The sequence below is a fragment of the Eptesicus fuscus genome, chromosome 5 (assembly GCF_027574615.1).
Source record: "Eptesicus fuscus isolate TK198812 chromosome 5, DD_ASM_mEF_20220401, whole genome shotgun sequence".
NCBI lineage: Eukaryota > Metazoa > Chordata > Mammalia > Chiroptera > Vespertilionidae > Eptesicus > Eptesicus fuscus.
This window is the reverse complement of record NC_072477.1, coordinates 104,321,011-104,340,944: the sequence shown is the minus strand read 5'-3', so window position 1 is coordinate 104,340,944 and position 19,934 is coordinate 104,321,011. Positions and strand designations below refer to the sequence as shown.

At 41.4% G+C, this 19,934-nt stretch overlaps 1 protein-coding gene and 1 pseudogene across 1 annotated transcript; one reads left to right on the top strand and one right to left on the bottom strand.

Annotated features, from left to right (window-relative positions):
* Nucleotides 1–1,951: 1,951 nt before the first annotated feature.
* LOC129149075 (40S ribosomal protein S14-like) lies at nt 1,952–9,687 on the bottom strand (annotated as a pseudogene).
* A 2,863-nt stretch (nt 9,688–12,550) lies between these two features.
* On the top strand, nt 12,551–12,904 carry LOC103303286 (cyclin-dependent kinase 2-associated protein 1-like). Its single transcript, XM_054715621.1, has one exon. It carries the CDS (start codon nt 12,551–12,553, stop codon nt 12,902–12,904), a length of 354 nt encoding a protein of 117 aa, XP_054571596.1.
* The last annotated feature ends 7,030 nt before the right edge of the window (nt 12,905–19,934 follow it).

Sequence of the window (19,934 nt, the reverse complement as noted above, 5' to 3'; positions counted from 1 at the left end):
ATAAACTCAAAATGGATAAAGGACTTAAGCATAAGATGGGAAACCATAAAAATACTAGAGGAATCCACAGGCAACAAAATCTCAGACATATGCTGAAGCAATTTCTTCACTGATACTGATCCCAGGGCAATGGAAACTAAAGAGAAAATAATCAAATGTGACTACATCAAAATAAAAAGCTTTTTTACAGCAAAAGAAACAATCAACAAAACAACAAGAAAGCCCACTGCATGGGAGAACATATTTGCAAATGCCATCACTGATAAAGGTTTAATCTCCAACATCTACAGGCAGCTAATGCAACTTAATAAAAGGAAGATAAATGATCCAATAAAAAAATGGGCAACAGACCTAAACAGAATATTTTCAAAAGAATACAGAAGGAAGGCCAAGAGACACATGAAAACATGTTCAAAGTCACTTATTATCCGAGAGATGCAAATCAAAACAACAATGAGGTACCATCTCACACCTGTCAGAATGGCTATCATCAACAAATCAACAAACGACAAGTGTTGGCGAGGATGCGGAGAAAAAGGAACCCTCGTGCACTGCTGGTGGGAATGCAGACTTGTGCAGCCACTGTGGAGAACAGTATGGAGTTTCCTCAAAAAACTGAAAATGGAACTCCCATTTGACCCAGTAATCCCACTCCTGGGAATATATCCGAAGAAACTAGAAACACCAATCAGAAAGGATATATGCACTCCTATGTTCATAGCAGCACAATTTACAATAGCTAAGATTTTGAAACAGCCTAGGTGCCCATCAGCAGATGACTGGATCAGAAAACTGTAGTACATCTACACAATGGAATACTATGCTGCCATAAAAAAGAAGGAATTCTCATCATTTGCAGCAACCTGGATGGAATTGGAGAACATTATGCTAAGTGAAATAAGCCAGTCAATGAAAGAAAAATACCACATGATCTCACTCATTTATGGATAGTAAAGAACATTATAAAGTGATGAACAAAAAGATAGATACAGAGACAATAAAGCATCAAACAGACTTTCAAATTACAGGGGGAAACTTAGGGAGAGGTGGGGGAGTTATGAAATCAAACGAAGGGCTTGTATGCATGCATATAAGCATAAACAATGGACGCAAAACTCTGGGGGGTGAGGGCATGTATGGGTGTAGGGTGTGGGGGGGTAATGGTAAGATATGTACACATATAATACCTCAATAAAAAAATAAATGTAAAAAAAAAAGAACTTACATTTTAGTGAGGAGAAAATAGACAATAAAGTAAACAGAAAAGGATGAACACTATGAAGGGGGGAAAAGGTTAATGAAGGGAATGGTGATGTGGGGCTTGTATTCAGAAATGTAGCAAACTGAGTTGTTTAAATAGGCATGACCATGTTTCCTGCCTGGTTTATGATGAGTGGGTAAGTCTACCAGCCATGGGGTCACAGCACTGTCCTTCCCTGCTTCTGGCAGAAGTGCTGGGGATACCATCAACATGTTAGTTCCATTTGAGCTAGAGGAACATTAATTTGAATGGCGTAGAAGAAGGTAATGGAGAAAGGTGATTTAGGATACAGTAGCTAGGAAGTTTGGTTTCTCTCAACACCAGAAAATGCAGCCACATTTGTGACCATAATTATTCATATTTTCTATAGAATAGTAGTCTCTGAATCTCAGAGAGAGAAGACAGACCCCATTGAAAGGCTGATGGGTCAGTATTAGATCCAATCCCACTTCACAACACAGCACTGGTGTGATCAGGGAGTGCTGGTAAATGTCTAGTAATCAGCTCTCTGGAAAAAATGTATATGTAAAGATTTAATTATAAACTTTACTGATATAAAGGATATGTAACACATAATTTACAAATAACAACAATAATAATATATACAACTTTAGCAATACTTATGATTTTATTTTTTAGCTGACACAAAGGCAATTTACTAACAGAAAACAGTAATTTGAGGAGTCCTGTTCACAGACAGCAACCCCCCTTCATGCGGGTGCTGTTGGAAGGGAAGAAGGTGACATCCTCAATCCGTCCGATCTTCATTCCCAAGCGGGCAAGGGCTCTTAGAGCTGACTGGGCCCCTGGACCAGGGGTCTTGGTCCTATTTCCTCCTGTGGCCCGGAGTTTGATGTGAAGAGCAGTGATGCCCAGCTCCTTGCACCTCTGGACCACACCCTGAGCAGCCAACATGGCAGCGTATGGAGAGGACGCATCGAGGTCAGCCTTTCCCTTCATCCCGCCAGGCACACGGCAGATGGTTTCCTGGCCAGAAAAATCAGTGACATGGACAAAAGTGTCATTGAAGGATGCAAAGATGTGGCAGACCCCAAATACATTTTCTCCTTCAGCCACCTGAGGTCCAAGGCTGATGACCTGTTCTTAACTTCTTTTCTTCCCCCTTGCGAGGTGCCGTTTCCCCACTTCACCAGCTCCTCTCTGAAGCAAGACCGCCGTCTGCCCAGACTAGGCGAGAACCTGTGTTTGGGGTCGGCTGACCACGCTCTTCCGACTGGGCTTCCAGCCCCCAGACCCCGGCCTTGCTGGACCCCCTTGCCATAGCATGTCAATGGATTGTCCTCGCCCGGGCCTCCTACTTACGATTTTATCTATTTATTTGTTTGTTCGTTCATTCGTTTATTCATTCATTCATTCATTTATATTTTTATTGATTTCAGAGAGGAAGGGAGAGGAAGAGAGAGATAGAAATATCAATGATGAGAGAGAATTATTCATCTACTGACTCCTGCACACCCCCCACTGGGGACTGAGCCCTTGACCAGAATTTAACTAGGACCCTTCAGTCCATAGGCTGACACTCTATTCATTGAGTCAAACCAGCTACAGCTATACTCATGATTTTAATTGTAAATTGCATATAGCAAATTAATTTGGACAGAATGGCATTATTGATTTTTGTTAAATTCTTGTCTCTGTGGGCAACCTAATGTTAAAACTAATGAACAAATATGGTTCCATTATGAAGGTTGGTTGCATTTTCTTTCAGTTAACAGATAACATGAAAATGAAACAATAAAGATGTATGTTGGAGTCCCACTCATTCAGTTCATCAATGATATGAGTGATTTATTTGCTCAATTGAATAATAGTTTTTGAAAACTGAAAAAGTATTTCCTCAATTTTCTGTGCTTCTGACAATGTGACAGTTTTTTCCCTATAATTTTCTTAAGTCTCTAAATAATCAACAAAACAATAAGTCAAATCAAGCCCTGTAGTTTCCAAGTTGAAAATACTCTTACTATGGTTGATTTCAAGGTACCATGTCATTTCACTGAACATGGAGCTGAGAAAAAATGTGCAGTAGTATACCAATATACAGGGTGGGACAAAAGTAGGTTTATTGTTGTTCTTATCTCTCTATATAAAGAGCCAGGATTTGAAACGTCCAAAATGACCTAAGGCTCAACTGAACACCGGAAGTCAGGCATGCGGGGTCTCCATGGCCGTGCTGCAACCCAGCACTGACTGCCGAGGGCGCTGTGATCAGGCCCAGACAGAGGCTGGGAGAGAAGAGCAGGGTCTGATCGCAGCCCCCGTGGCAGTCAGTGCTGGGTTGGTGTGGTGGAAGTCAGTCCTGCAGTCATTGCTGGATTGCTGTGGCGACCCAGCACTGACTGCCCCTCTGTGGGCACCTCAGTGACCCAGCACTGATTGCCGAGGGGGCTGCCATCAGGCCTGGACAGAGGTCAGGAGAGAAAAGCAGGGTCTGATCACAGCCCCTGTAGCAGTCAGTGCTGGGTCAGCGTGGTGGAAGTCAGTCCTGCAGTCAATGAACATAGGGTCAATTAACATTAAGTGAACATAGGGTCAATTAATATCTCTTTGAGAGGAGTTGAGAATATAAAGTGCAGTGTAGAGCAATTACTTATATTATTTCACATAAAACTCTTTTCAACTATGATATTTTCCTTTATTTTAAATGTATCTTTATTGTTGAAAGTATTACAGATGTCCCTTTGTTTTAGTTTTTTTTATTTCCCCATTGATCTCCTCCACCCTGCACCTGCCCCTTCCAGGCCTTCACCAGACTATTGTCTGTGTCCATGGGCTATTCCTATCTAATACATAAAAATCTAGAAAGATTTAGAGAAAATAAAATAAAAGATATGCCAGGTAAATATTGAAAAGAGCTGAAGTCGCTGCATGAATACTGGATACAGGCTTGAAGCCAAAACACAACTCATAAGATAAAGTTAGTCATTGTAACATAACAAAAGGTTCCTTTCACTAAAGAGATAAGATGGTTCCAAATACTTATGCACATAATAGAACATTGTGGGGGTTCAGAATTAACCTCACCAAGATGTGTCTCAGTGGTATACAGATTTTTAAGCTAAGGGCAATTTTAGCTTCAGGCTCAAGTGAAAATTCTGCCCCTCCTTTTAACTACCTAAAAAAAAATTGAATTAGAGGCTTTGCCCATAATAACACATTATCCTATATAATAAAAGGCTAATATGCAAATCTACTGAACAGCAGAATGACTGGTCACTATGATACGCACTGACCACCGGGGGGCAGATGCTCAATGCAGAAGCTGTCCCCTGGTGGTCAGGTGCTCCCACAGGGGGAGCGCCACTCAGCCAGAAGCTGGGCTCATGGCTGGCTAGCGCAGCAGCAGTGCTGGGAGCCTCTCTGAGGGCTCCCAGACTGTGAGAAGGTGCAGTCCAAGCTGAGGGACCCCCCCCCCAAGTGCACAAATTTCTTGCACCAGGCCTCTAGTGGAAAATAATATAATAATTAATAAATAATAATACAAGAATAAACTGTTGTGTGTACTCACAATGTAAATCTACTTTTGCTCCATCCTGTATATCATTTCCACCACATGAATACAAGAAATATAAATAGCCCTAAGAGCATAGACAATAATAAAATGTAGTAAAATTATTAGGAAGTGATCAATTTTGAATACGTATTACCTTTGTTTTTAATATAATATTTTAATTGACTTTTTCAACTGTGGTAAAATACACATAACATAAAACTTGCCATCATTGCCAAATCCACTGTCATGAAGTAGCTCCCCCTATGTTTTCTTCAAAGAGTTTCATAGCTTTAGGTCTTAGGTTAAGGTCTTTGATCCACTTTGAGTTAATTTTTGTATATGGTATAAGCTAACGGTTCAACTTCATTCTTTTGCATGTGGACATCTACTTTTCCCAATACCATTTGTTGAAAAGATTCTCCTTCCCCCCATGGAATGGTCTTGGCACCCTTATAAAAAGTTATTAGACAATACATACAAGGGTTTATTCTGGGCTCTCTCTTTTATTCCATTGGTCTATATGTCTGTCTTAATGCCAGTGCTACACTGCTTTAATTATTGTAGCTTTGAAATAAGTTTGAAATCAGGGAGTATGAGTTCTCCAACTTTATATAAATTAACTGTTAAAAGTGTCTGTGTTTAGCATTTCAAAAACTACAGTCTTTTTCTAAGAAACTAAAAACCAGAGCAATTCTAAGAGAAATAACCATCCCCCTAACCCTTTCTCTATCCTCTTTGCAGTGTTTACAGTTTAATGTCTTCTACTCATTCTTGATGACCATGAAAACAGGTACAGCCCAGTGGGTGTGACTCAGTGGTTGACTGTCAACCCATGCACCAAGAGGTTGCTAGTTTGATTTCGGGTTAGAGTACATGAACGGGTTGTACCCTGGGCTCAATGCCCAGTGCGGGGCATGCAGGAGGCAGCTATCAATGACTCTCATTATTGATGTTTCTATCCCTCTCTCCCTCTCCCTTTCTCTTTAAAATCAATAAAAATATATCTATATATATAAAAGCCAAGTAACCAGAACGGCAGAATGACCAGAATGACTGGAATGACCAGTTGCTTTGACGACCTCCCGTGGGCCTACCCCTGGCCAGCCCGGCCCCGATTAGGGGTGGGGCCGGCTGGCCAACCACCTGCAGCCCCTCCCTCCAGCCAACCCCGTCCCCTATCGCCCCCGGTAGGGGTGGGGTTGGCCATCCAACGTCCCACAGCCCTCCCCACTGGCCTGGCCCCGATCAGCCAGACCCACCCATGCACGAATTTGTGCACTAGGCCTCTAGTATTTAAATAAAAACAAATGGGTACAAGCATGGTTCTGTCTAACTCATCCTTCAGATAAAGAGTCTGATTCAGCTTCTTCTCACCATCTCCACTAGTATGGTTGTGGTCCAAGCATGGTCATCTTTTGTTGGCATTTATTTCAGTCACTTCATATTGTATTATGCATGGAATTGTATCTTCCCAAAATGTATATGTTGAAGTTCTAATCCCTGTGTAACTATATTTGGAGATAGGGCCTTTAAGGAGAAGGTTAAATTCAGTTAAATGAGGTAATAATTCAACATAACTAGTATCCTTATAAGAAGAGGATACCAGGAATGTGCACACACAAAAGAAAGGCCACATGGAGACACACAGAGAAGATGACTATCTTCAAGGCAATGAGAGAGGCCTCAGGAGGAACCAACCTTCCAACACCTTGATCTTGTATGTCTAGCCTACAGGATTGTGAGAAAGAAAATGTCTGTTAGTTAACCCTATTGGTTTCTCATGCAGCTCAAGCCATGTCAGACATGTCAGACAGAGAAAGACAAATACTATACAATTTCACTTATATGTGGAATCCAAAAAACCTGAACTTATTGATACCTCTGGTGGTTGCCAGAGGTGGGGTTGGGGCATGAGCAAAATGGTTAAAGGTGGTCAGTAGGTACAAACTTCCACTTATAAATAAGTCCTGGGGATGTAATGTTTAGTATGGTGACTGTAGTTAACAATATTTCATTGCATGTTTGAAAGTTGCTAAGAGATTATCTCTTAAAAATTCTCATCACACATAAAAGAATAGTTTCACTATATATGGTGATGGATGTTAAACTTATTGTGGGAATCATTTTGCATCATATACATTATATAAAATCATTATGTTGTATATCTAAAACTAATATAATGTTATATAGCAATTATATCTCACTAAAAATAATAATAATAAAATTTCAGCGAGGGACACACAGAGTGTGTGTCCAAAAATTCAAAACAGATTCTGAATTCAGACTTTGATGTAACACCCATCATTTGGAAGAGAAAAGACATGCCACTATAATGGTAGGGTAGTGAGTGACATTTTTAATATACCATCAATTAATCCAAAGAAATTAGTGATTCCATAGAGCCGTGGTCGGCAAACTGTGGCTCGTGAGTCATATGCAGCTCTTTGGCCCCTTGAGTGTGGCTCTTCCACAAAATACCACGGCCTGGGCAAGTCTATTTTGAAGAAGTGGCATTAGAAGAAGGTTAAGTTTTAAAAATTTGGTTCTCAAAAGAAATTTCAATCGTTGTACTGTTGATATTTGGCTCTGTTGACTAATGAGTTTGCTGACTACTGCCATAGAGTATTGATGAAAATATTCATTCCCTTAATTTACCAAAATAGTCATTTCATTAGAATTATTTTGGTCTTGATTTGCTTTGTTAACTCAGAAATAGAAAGTCTCAAAAGATAATATTTTAATTGAGAAGAAAGGTCATTTATTATCCCTAAAGTTAAAGTCTATTTAAAAAAAATAAAAATGTACACTATACTAAAAGGTTATTGTCCCAATTTGAAACAGATTATCTGTGTGCATCATCATTTTGAAGTACCCAAAAATGTCTATCCTATCAATAAAAATGAAGGCTCTTAATAAGACCAAGTAAATCCCAGCATGAGAATACTGAATCAAGTTCCATTTGACCACAAGCTTCTGGATACTGTCTCCAGGAAAAAAATGCAGAGGTTTTACACCATCTGAATACATATGAAATATCATCAATGCAAAGCAGATATAACAACAATAAACTTTCAGAAACAGAAAAATACTATTAACAGCAGACCTATGCTTTATTAAATGGACACTGATTAAACATCTTTCTCAGGTGTCACCATAACAGTAATATTTGTGTTCACCTTAGTTAAAACCCCTCCAATATAATTCATATTTACTTTGAAAACATAACAATTAACAAAGACATATATTTAAGACTTCTTTATGTCAAAGTATGCTTATGGTTATCTCAAAAGTCTTATGAATATAATTACATGTAGAAATGTTTTTTCATGTGTACTCCTTGCTTCATTTCTCTGTCTTGTCAGGTGCCTAGTGTCCTACAACAACTAAAACTGTGAATTAGAGTGTAACATTATTTTCCAAAGGTCTGGTGACTCAGTATTTCACTCTCCTTAAATCATCGTGTAGGGGGACAGTTAAAACTAAACAAACCTGACCTACATATTTTTGCCACTTGTTCATGATCTCTTCCTGTGCTTAAATGTGTCTATGGGAAAGGAGAGGGAGGAGGAAAAACTGTTTTCCAGCATAAAAAGTGCTTCTAGGACCTTTTCTTACTTCCTCTATTTCTGAAGCAAAGTCTGGTTAATTATTAATGAATCAGTTTTGGGTTGAGTATAATTTTTGTGTAAGATTTAACAGTAATTTTTTTAAAAAGGTAGAAGAGAACAATATCCTCTAACTTGTAGGTTTGCTTCTCTTCTTTGGTCTGTATTTAACAACAATAACAAAAAGTAATAGCTAAGATCGGGAAGTAGCCCAAGTGCCCATCAGTAGATGAGATGATTAAACAAGCTGTGGTACATTTACACAAAGGAATACTGTGCAGCTGTAAAAAAGAAGGTCCTTTTACCCTTGCAACAGCATGGAGGGACCTGGGGATTACAATGATAAGCAAAATAATCCAGACAGAAAAAGACAAATATCACATGATCTCACTTATATGTGAAATCTAATGAATAAAATAAAGTAAAGAACAAAATAGGTCCAGAGGCATGGATGCATGGAACAGAATGTCAGATCTCAGATAGAAGAGGGGTTGGAGATGGGAGGGCCTCACGAGAAGATATTAGCCAAAGAACAGATAGGCATAGCCCATGGACACAGACAATAGTGTGGTGAAGGCCTGGAATTGGGGTGGGGGATGAATGGAGGGGGGCCAAGAGGAGGGGAATGGGGGACATCTGTAATACTGTCAGCAATAAATAACTTTTTTTAAAAAAGCAATGTTTCTTGGTCATGACTTTAGGTGCTCATTATCCTTACCATCAGAATGCATGCACTCATGAAATCCTAATCCAGCAAGGTGCTTCAATGAGAGATGGCACCATTAAGTTTGGAGTTGTATAAAACTCATTGAGTTCATAATGGAAAGATGCATGTGTCTGAAAAAGGGTTTAATTTCATATATTTGAAAGTATGTTCAATCCCAAAGGATTTGCTTTGTGTGAGTCTCCAAATAGCAAGATATAAAATGAGATACAAAAAGAGGGAGATGGTATATCCACTTGCTTGCAAAAAGATAATGGTGTCCATCACTAAAATATAGAAATGCACATATTTTTAGTCCATAAAACAACTATACTATACTAGTTGAAGGCATGTACCCCTATGCTAGTTGAAGGCATGTACCCCTATAGAATAGCATATTAAATTAGAATGGCTTTACTTATGTCTTGACTCTCGTCAGGATAGCCTCAAGAGATAAACATAGACAGAGAGGGCGAGTGTCTTCTTCCTTGGAGGGTACATAGCAGTGAAAGGACAGAGCTGAAAATGGAACCCACGGCCGCCCAGAGTCTTTGTCTCCTTGACCTGTGACCTCTAGGATTCTTTCATTCTTATACTTAATGACCATGTCCGATTGCAAGATTCATCATGAAAATGTTGACTTAGAAAAAACCCTTTGTCTGGACTACATTGGCCCCTGGTATCTTCATGGCTTGCCCCTAATCAGAATAGAGAGAGGAGACCGAAAAAATGGTGGCGGAATAGACAGATGTGTCCCGAGCCTTATCCCGGAGCAGAAAGAAAGAACAGCTGAGGGTTGCACAGGGAGTGTTTATTGGTGAGTTAAGGGACAGCTATACTCCAGGAGAAGGTGGGGGACTGCTGGATGGGGGTTCCCCTGATTGGGAAGCACCCATTGCTGCTTGGTTCCCTCCTGGAGCAATCGGCTTGGACGCGGAGACCGCGCCATCTTGAAGGGGAAAGTGGATGTTATGGGAAGCCTGAAAATCTACAACTGTGGCACCCACCAAACAGCTGTGAACCCCAGAACACCGGTCCCCAATTGGCACAAACATGCGGATTCAGAGGAGCTCTACACTCCACCACAGAAAGGTCAGATTTTGCCTGGGATAAGGAGAGAGAGAACTACATAACCAGACATCAGGAGAAGAGAGGCCATGGGGAGACAAAGAAACAGCCAGCATATGAAAGAAAAGCAGGCATCACCAGAAAAGGAAGTAAACAAAATGGAGGCAAGCAACCAGTCAGAGAAAGAATTCAGAGAAATGGTCATAAGGAGGCTGAAAAGAATGGAAGACAAATTCGACAATATGAGTAAGTACACACAGGAAATGAAGAAGAACCAAGAAGAAATGAAAAATGACATCGCTGCTGTAAAGAACTCAAAAGAAAGCATCAACAGTAGACTAGAAGAAGCAGAGGACTGCATCAGTGATCTAGAAGACAAGGTGGGGAAAAATACCCAAGTAGAGCAGCTTCTAGAAAAAAAAAATTAAAAAGCAGGAGAGCCTAAGGGAACTTTGGGACAACACAAAACAAAACAACATCCGCATAATAGGGGTTCCAGAAGGAGAGGAAACTGAGCAAGGAATAGAAAACCTGTTTGAAGAAATAATGACAGAAAACTTCCCTGTTATAGGGAAGAAAAAACCCCACACAAATCCAAGAAGCTCACAGAGTGCCAAGCAAAATGAACCCCAAAAGACCGACGCTAAGGCACATTATAATTAAATTGGCAAACACCAACGATAAAGTAAGAATCTTAAAAGCGGCCATAGAGAGAGACAGACAGTTACATACAAAGGAACCCCCATCAGACTAGCAACTGATTTCTTAACAGAAACTCATCAGGACAGAAGGGAATGAAATATACAAAGTCATGCAAAGGAAGGGTCTGAATCCAAGAATACTGTACACAACAAGGCTATCAATCAAAATTGAAGGTGAAATCAGGAGCTTCACAGACAAAAATGGACTAAGGGAATTTATTACCACCAAATCAGCAATGCAAGAAATGCTAAAGGGTCTGCTGTAAAAAAAAAAAAAAAAAAAAGAAATAGGAAGCAAAGAAGGAACACAGGGGTAAAGAATAAAAATGGTGACAAATAAGCACCTATCAATAATAACTTTAAATGAAAATGGATTAAATGCTCCAATCAAAAGACATAGGGTAACGGATTGGGTAAGAAAACAAGACCCATATATCAGCTGTCTATAAGAAACCCACTTCAGAAAAAAAGATGCACGCAGACTGAGTGTGAAGGGATAGAAAAAGGTTTTGCAGGAGAATGGAAATGAAAAAAAAGCTGGGGTAGCAATACTTACATCTGACAAATTAGATCTCAAAGTGAAGGACATAACAAGAGATAAGGAAGGCCACTTCATAATACTAAAGGGAGCAATCCAACAAGAAGAAATAACTCTGATAAACATATACACACCCAATACAAGAGCACCCAAATACATTAAAAAAACTCCTGGAGGACATCAAGGGAGATATTGACAGCAATACAATCATAGTAGGAGACTTTAATACCCCACTATCACCATGGGACAAATCCTCTAAACAAAAAATCAGCAAAGAAACATCAATCCTAAATGACTCACTAGACCAGAAGGAATTAATTGACATTTTCAGAACATTTCACCCCAAAGCCACAGAATATACATTCTTCTAAAGTGCACATGGGTCATTTTCAAAGATAGACCATATGTTGAGTCATAGGCAAAGTCTCTTCAAATTCAAGGAGATAGAAATCATATCAAGCATCTTCTCAGATCACAGTGGAATAAAACTTGAAATCAACTAAAAAAAAACAATCCAAAAAAATCAAACACATGGAGACTAAACAGCATGCTATTAACAATGACTGGGTTACCAGAGAGATCAAGGAAGAAATAAAAAACATAATGGCAACAAATGACAATGAAAATACAACAATCCAAAATCTATGGGACACAGCGAAAGCAGTCTTGAGAGGGAAGTTCATAGCTCTACAAGCCTACTGCAAACAAACAAGAAACAATGGTAATAAATTACCTAACCCTACAACTCAAAGAGTTAGAAAAAGAGCAACAAGAAAAGCCCACTGTAAGCAGAAGGAAGGAAATAATAAAGATCAGAGTGGAAATAAATGACATAGAGACCAAAGAAACAATACAAAAGATCAACAAAACCAAGAGCTGGTTCTTTGAAAGGATAAACAAGATTGATGAACCTCTAGCTAGGCTCACCAAGAAGCAAATAAACAAAATCAGAAATGAAAGAAGTGAAATAACAACAGACCCCGGATATACTGCGGCAGTGTCAGTGTGAGGGACAGCCATATTTGCCGGTGTGGCCCGAGCCATCAACAACAAAAAGTGTGCAGGAGCTCCGCGGGCGCATGGACGGGCGCACAGACACTGGGTCTGCCTCACCACCGCTGCCTCGGCGGCCGGGCCCCCGCTGCGCCCCACTGCCCGGGGGGATGTCTTACAAACTGAACTTGACCTTGACCGCGCACATGCCCGCCGCCTCCCTCAACGCCGCTGGGAGTGCCCACCCACCTTCCACCAGCATGGCGACGTCCTCCCAGTACCGCCAGCTGTTGAGTGACTATGGACCACCATCTCTAGGCTACACCCAGGGAACAGGGAAAAGCCAGGTGCCCCAGAGCAAATATGCTGAGCTGCTGGCCATCATCGAAGAGCTGGGGAAGGAGATCCGACCCCCGTACGCGGGCAGCAAGAGCGCGATGGAGAGACTAAAACGAGGCATCATCCATGTGAGAGGGCTGGTTCGGGAGTGCTTGGCCGAGACAGAGCAGAACGCCAGGTCCTAGCTTCTGAGTCAACATGGAAGGCTTTCCATCTTCTTCCAAGAAGTGACAGCTCATGCCACCTGTTCAGATGAAACTTGGTTTCAAAATGGTAACAACTTGGTTTCTCCTCCCCATTCCCCTCCTGTGGTTCATCAGGCTCCAAACCTCCCATCACTGAGATGGAGAAGAGGTTTTGCAGTTATTAGGTTTACATATCAGTTAGGAACTACCCAGGGCGTTTTGTGTTTTTCTAATCATTGATTTACATGATGCACGTCAGTTACCTATCACAGCTAATTAGTTGGCCTCCCGGATACCGGTGTGTCTTTTCTGGATACATTTCTGTTACTCACGTGGTTCTCTGTTTCTCTTCTGAGCTGATCCAACTCTGAGGGTTTGTTTCAGCAAGTCCTAAGGCAGCGCTTTAGTAGCCAGTGCCCGTTCGCCACACAGTATAAATTCTGCCCAATGTAACTTTTTTTTTTTCTTAAGCGTTTGCATGACTATTAGTACTCTGAAGTCAATCTTTAAAATGCACAAGTTATAAATACAGAAGAAAGAGCAACTTACTGAACCTTGAACCTCGCCTGACAAGAACCTCTGAAATTTTCCATAAGGATATATATAGATTTCAATTCCGCCTTTCCCATCAGTGGATCCAAACATCTGGAAGAAAGTGACTAATACTGTTTGCATCTTTGTATGTATTTATTACTTGATGTAATAAAGCTTATTTTCATTAACAAAAAAAAAAAATAATAATAACAACAGACCCCACCGAAATACAAAGGATTGTTAAAAAATACTATGAACAACTCTATTCCAACAAAATGGACAACCTGGAGGAAATGGACATATTCCTAGAAAAATACAACCTTCCTTTAGCCGAAACCGGTTTGGCTCAGTGGATAGAGCGTCGGCCTGTGGACTGAAGGGTCCCAGGTTCGATTCCGGTCAAGGGCATGTACCTTGGTTGCGGGCACATCCCTGGTGGGGGGTGTGCAGGAGGCAGCTGGTTGATGTTTCTCTCTCATCGATGTTTCTAGCTCTCTATCCCTCTCCCTTCCTCTCTGTAAAAAATCAATAAAATATATTAAAAAAAAAAAAAGAGAAAAGAAAAATACAGCCTTCCAAAACTCAATCAGGAAGAATCTAAACATCTCAATAGGTCAATAACTATGGAAGAAATTGAAGCAATCATCAAAAAGCTTCCGGCAAACAACAGCCCAGGTCCAGATGGCTTCACAGGGGAGTTTTACCAAAGATTCAAGGAAGAACTAAAACCTATCCTCCTCAGACTATTCCAAAAAATTCAAGAGGAAGGAACACTTCCAAGCTCCTTCTATGAAGCCAGCATCACCCTAATACCAAAACCAGATAAAGACAACACACAAAAAAGAGAACTACAGGCCAATATCCCTCATGAACATAGATGCCAAAATCCTCAACAAAATTCTAGCAAATCGGATCCAGCAGTACATCAGAAAGATTATACACCATGACCAAGTAGGATTTATCCCAGGAATGCAAGGATAGTACAATATCCACAAATCAATAAACATAATACATCACATAAACAAATTGAGAGATAAAAATCACAAAGTCATATCATTTGATGCAGGAAAAGCATTTGACAAAATCCAACATCCTTTCTGATAAAAACTCTCAACAAGGTGGGAATAGAAGGATCATACCTCAACATAATAAAAGCTATATATGATAACCCACAGCTAACATCATACTCAATGGGCAAAAACTAAAACCATTTCCCCTAAGAACAGGAACAAGACAGGGATGCCGACTCTCACCACTCCTGTTCCACATAGTACTGGAAGTATTAGCCATTGCAATTAGACAAGAAGAAGAAATAAAAGGCATCCAAATTGGAAAAGAATAAATAAAGCTGCCCTTACTTGCAGATGACATAATATTGTTCATAAAAAACCCTAAAGAGTCTATCAAAAAACTAATAGACTTAATAAATGATTTTGGCAATGTAGCAGGATACAAAATTAATGCCAAGAAATCTATGGCTTTTCTATACACCAATAGTGAACTTACAGAAAGAGAGACTAAAAAAGCAATCCCATTTACCATCGCACCAAAAAAATTAAGATACCTAGGAATAAACTTAACTAAGGAGGTAAAAGACCTATACATGGAAAACTACAGGACACTGAAAAAAGAGATAGAGGAAGACATAAACAGATGGAAGAACATACCATGTTCATGGATTGGTAGAATCAATATTAAAATGTCCATACTACCCAAAGCAATCTATAGATTCAATGCACTCTCCATTAAAATACCAACGGCATATTTCACAGACCTAGAATGAACTCTCCAAAAATTCATCTGGAATAAAAAAAGACCTCAAATAGCCACAACAATCCTGAGAAAGAAGTACAAAGTAGGTGGGAATCGCAATACCAGATTTCAAGCTGTATTACAAAGCCACTGTTCTCAAAACAGCCTGGTACTGGCACAGGAACAGACATATAGACCAATGGAATAGAATAGAGAATCCAGATATCGACCCAAACCACTATGCTCAATTAATATTTGACAAAGGAGGCATGAACATCCAATGGAGTCAAGACAGTCTCTTCAACAAATGGTGTTGGGGAAATTGGACAGATACATGCAAAAAAATGAAACTAGACCACCAACTTACACCATACACAAAAATAAACTCAAAATGGATACAGAACTTAAACATAAGACGGGAAACCATAAAAATACTAGAGGAATCCACAGGCAGCAAAATCTCAGACATATGCCAAAAGAACTTCTTCACTGATACTGCTCCTAGGGCAATGGAAGCTAAAGAGAAAATAAACAAATGGGACTACATCAAAATAGAAAGCTTTTTCACAGCAAAAGAAACCATCAACAAAACAACAAGAAAGTCCACTGCATGGGAGAACATATTTGCAAATGTTATCACTGATAAGGGTTTAATCTCCAACATCTACAGGCAACTTATACAACTTAATAAAAGGAAGATAAATGATGCAATAGAAAAATGGGCAACGGACCTAAATAAAATCTTTTCGAAAGAAGACAGAAGGAAGGCCAAGAGACACATGAAAACATGCTCAAAGTCACTAATCATCCGAGAGATGCAAATCAAAACGACAATGCAGTACCATCTCACACCTCTCAGAATGGTTATCATCAACAAATCAACAAACGACAAGTGCTGGCGAGGATGTGGAGAAAAAGGAACCCTCATGCACTGCTGATGGGAATGCAGACTTGTGCAGCCACTGTGGAGAACAGTATGGAGTTTCCTCAAAAAACTAAAAATGGAACTTCCATTTGACCCAGTAATCCCACTCCTAGGAATATATCCTAAGAAACTAGAAACACCAATCAGAAAGAATATATGCACCCCTTTGTTCATAGCAGCACAATTTACAATAGCTAAGATTTGGAAACAGCCTAGGTGCCCGTCAGCAGATGACTGGATCAGAAAACTATGGTATATCTACACAATGGAATACTATGCTGCCATAAAAAAGAAGGACCTCTTACCATTTGCAGCAACCTGGATGGAACTGGAGAGCATTATGCTAAATGAAATAAGCCAGTCAATGAAAGAAAAATACCACATGATCTCACTCATTTGTGGATAATAAAGAACATTATAAACTGATAAACAAAAAGATAGATACCGAGGCAGTAAAGCATCAAACAGACTGTCAAATTACAGCGGGAAGGTTAGGGAGAGGTGGGGGAGATAAGAGATCAACCGAAGGACCTGTATGCATGCATATAAGCATAACCAATGGATGCAAAACACTGGGGGGTGAGGGCATGTATGGGAGTGGGGTGGGGGGGGGGAATGATAAGATATGTACACATATAATACCTTAATTTAAAAAATGTAAAAAAAAACAATAAAAAACAGATAAACATCTTGTTATGGGAAAATTCAAGAAGTGTAGCCACCAATCTTCTTCCATCAGACTGCGCACAATAGGAAAAGTAAGTATAGGCATTTGCCTCTAATAAAACACAGAGTCAGTTTCTGCTTATTTTTCAAGAGTGGCCTCTTAGAAAAAATATATAGGGAGAAACCAAGATGGCGGCATAGGTTAAACACCTAACCAACAGCCTGGCACAACAATTTCAAAAATACAACTAAAAGTCAAAACGGACATCATCCAGAACCACAGGAAAGCTGGCTGACTGAAATGCCCACAACTAGAAGGAAAGAGAAAACCACAAGGAAAATCAGAGGAGCCGTAAAAGCCTGAGGTATGGAGACACGGGCGGAGACACGAGCACGCGCGCGTGCGGGGAGGACAGAGCCGGAGAGGAAGGGGCGGCTGACGGCCTGGCCGGCGTTCTCTAGCAGGAAGGAGATAAAAGCTCTAGATTGCGCTGAACACCAGCTCCGACTGCGCTGAACCCCAGCTCCGGGCGAAACCCTGGGAAGCCAGGCTCATACTGGGGGAATCTGGGCTGTGGGGCGGAAACACAGAGGAGCGGCAAAAGGCAGAGCTCTGGAGGCGCGCACATGAATGCACGCAGAGGACGGACTGCTGCCTGTGCCGCTGAATTGCCCTAGCGGGAAGGAGACAAAAGCTCCGGACTGTGCTGAACCCCAGTTCCGACTGCACTGAACCCCAGTTCCGGGCAAGACCCTGGGAAGCCAGGCTCATACTGGGGGAATCTGGGCTGTAAGGCAGAAATGCAGAGAAGCGGCGAAAGGCAGAGCACCGGAGGCGCGTACAGGAATGCGCGCAGAGGATGGTCTGTTGACTGTGCCGCTGAATTGCCCTGGTGGGAAGGAGACAAAAGCGCCAGACTGTGCTGAGCCCCAGTTCCGACTACACTGAAACCCAGTTCCAGGAGAGAATCTGGGAATCCAGATTCATTGGGGGAGAGACTAGACTGTTTGGCAGTGGGAAAAACTCCAGGGCGCTTTTCTCTCAGAGGTGTTTGCAGGGAGTACAGAGGGACACTGAGACACAGGAACCTCATAGGGCGGGGCTGACGGGAAGCCAAGGCTGTAGGCTCCACCCTGAAACTCCGCCCCATCCAAGCTGAGCACAGAGGCTTTTACAATTTTGCAAGTCTAGTTGAATAAGGCTGTCTCCCGGCATAGACACAGCTGATCCTCACAGCCAATTGGACTGGAGGTCAAATCCTCCCAGTGTACCAACAGCAATCAAGGCTTAACAACACCAAGACTTGGCACTCAGCCCACAAAGGGGGGTATCAAGAGCGACCACCTAGGGAGATTGGGGAAGCTGAGCGATAGGGAGGCAGCCAAAAGGTGAAGACACCGAAGCAGGTCACGAATAGAAGGGATGAAGGAAAGTAAACTAATGGACGACACAATGTTCAGAACCACATTTATAAGGTTACTTAAGAATCTTCTGGAGGACCAAGATGGCGGCATAGGGCAGACACCTGATTGTTGCCTACCACAACAATTTTGAAACTACAACTGGAAAACAGAGCAGACACCATTCAGAACAATGGCCGGAGGAATTGTTGAGAAGGAATTGACCGATGGGAGTTGGGATCGGGAAGACCAGGCCCCGCTGGGTCCCGGATCCAGGTGCGCTCACCCGGCGACTGGTCGCTGCTGCAGACCCGAGTGCCGCCGCAGCGACCTTGGACCAGCCCGCCGCCGTGCACCGGGTGCACTGGAGCTTCGCCGAGCCCGCCGCCCAGCGAGTTCCGTGGCAGCTGCCCCGGAACTTTGAGAAAATGGCCGAAGAAATTGCTGAGAGGGAATTGACCGACAGGAATTGGGATCAAGAAGACGAAGCCCCGCTGGGTCCCAGGTCTGGGTGAGGCCGTGCCCCTGGGTCCGGGTGAGGCCACGCGCCCCTGGGCCCTGGTGATGCTGAGTCCCAGGTCCGGGTGAGGCCATGCCCCTGGGTCTGGGCAAGACCAAACCAGAGGGAGTTGGACCTGCATTACCACCATTTGTCCACTATCCAGAGCTGAAAAGTCAGTGCTGACATGTACACATAAGGAACTGGTGGACATTGAAATTGGGTCTCAAAAGAACTGTTGGTCCAGAAAGAAACTTTCTACAGACTGATTCATTTGCCTGTCAGCATAACTATTATTGCTCATCTCACATTCGGTTCTTAAAGTATATTTCTAGTAACACATGATCACTTATCTAGGGGAAATGATGAACAACATAGACTGATGAACAAGAACAGACCCAGAAACAAGGTGGCATCGATCGGACTGTCAGGCCTCAGAGGGAGGGTAGGGGAGGGTGGGGGTAGTGGGGAGAGATCAACCAAAGGACTTGTGTGCATGCATACAATCCTAACCAATGGTTAAGGACAACAGTGAGGTGGGGGCATCCGTGGGGGAGGGGTGGGGGATGGGAATGGGGGGATGAGGACAAATATGTGACACCTTAATCAATAAAGAAATTTTAAAAAAAAGAGTGGCCTCTTAGAACCTAGATAAACCTCCTTCTGTAGTCAAAAACCCCTTGGCCTCTTAACTGCTGTAATTAGTGAGAAGGAAGAGCCTTAATTCTATTCAAATTCATGCCATAATGGATTCCCAAAGCCCACAAATCCTTTAAACACAAATAATTCATTCTTTCCTCTATAACTAAAGACACTCTTGATAATGCTTCAAATAGGTTCATTGGTTTTATTAATCCCTCTAGCATAGTTTTCTTTAAGAGAAAAATTTTACATTGTAAATAATTGCATAAAAAGAAAAAGGTAATTATTTTAAAGGGATGGTATTATAGACTGAAAAAACAATATCAACCAGGTGTTCCTTCGTCACAAACAATTTATTGGGGAAAAAGAAAAGGTTTCACACAGACATGGCCTGTTGCATACACTGCCAAGTGTGCCAAGATGGAGAGTATACTTAAGGAGAGTTTTATTGTAAGTAAAGAGTTTTTTCTATAAGGTTCTCAGGATGACATAGTGTGTGAGAACTCCTCCCTTAGACCCTCTGGACTAATTATGTTTGTTTAAAGTACCAGTCAATCTTTATCAGTATTTTATATAATTTCAATATTTAAAACTAAAGCACATTAAATAAT

Bases quoted from the DNA above. Each gene is read 5' to 3' on its own strand.
- LOC103303286 (XM_054715621.1), top strand. From the start codon at position 12,551: ATGTCTTACAAACTGAACTTGACCTTGACCGCGCACATGCCCGCCGCC.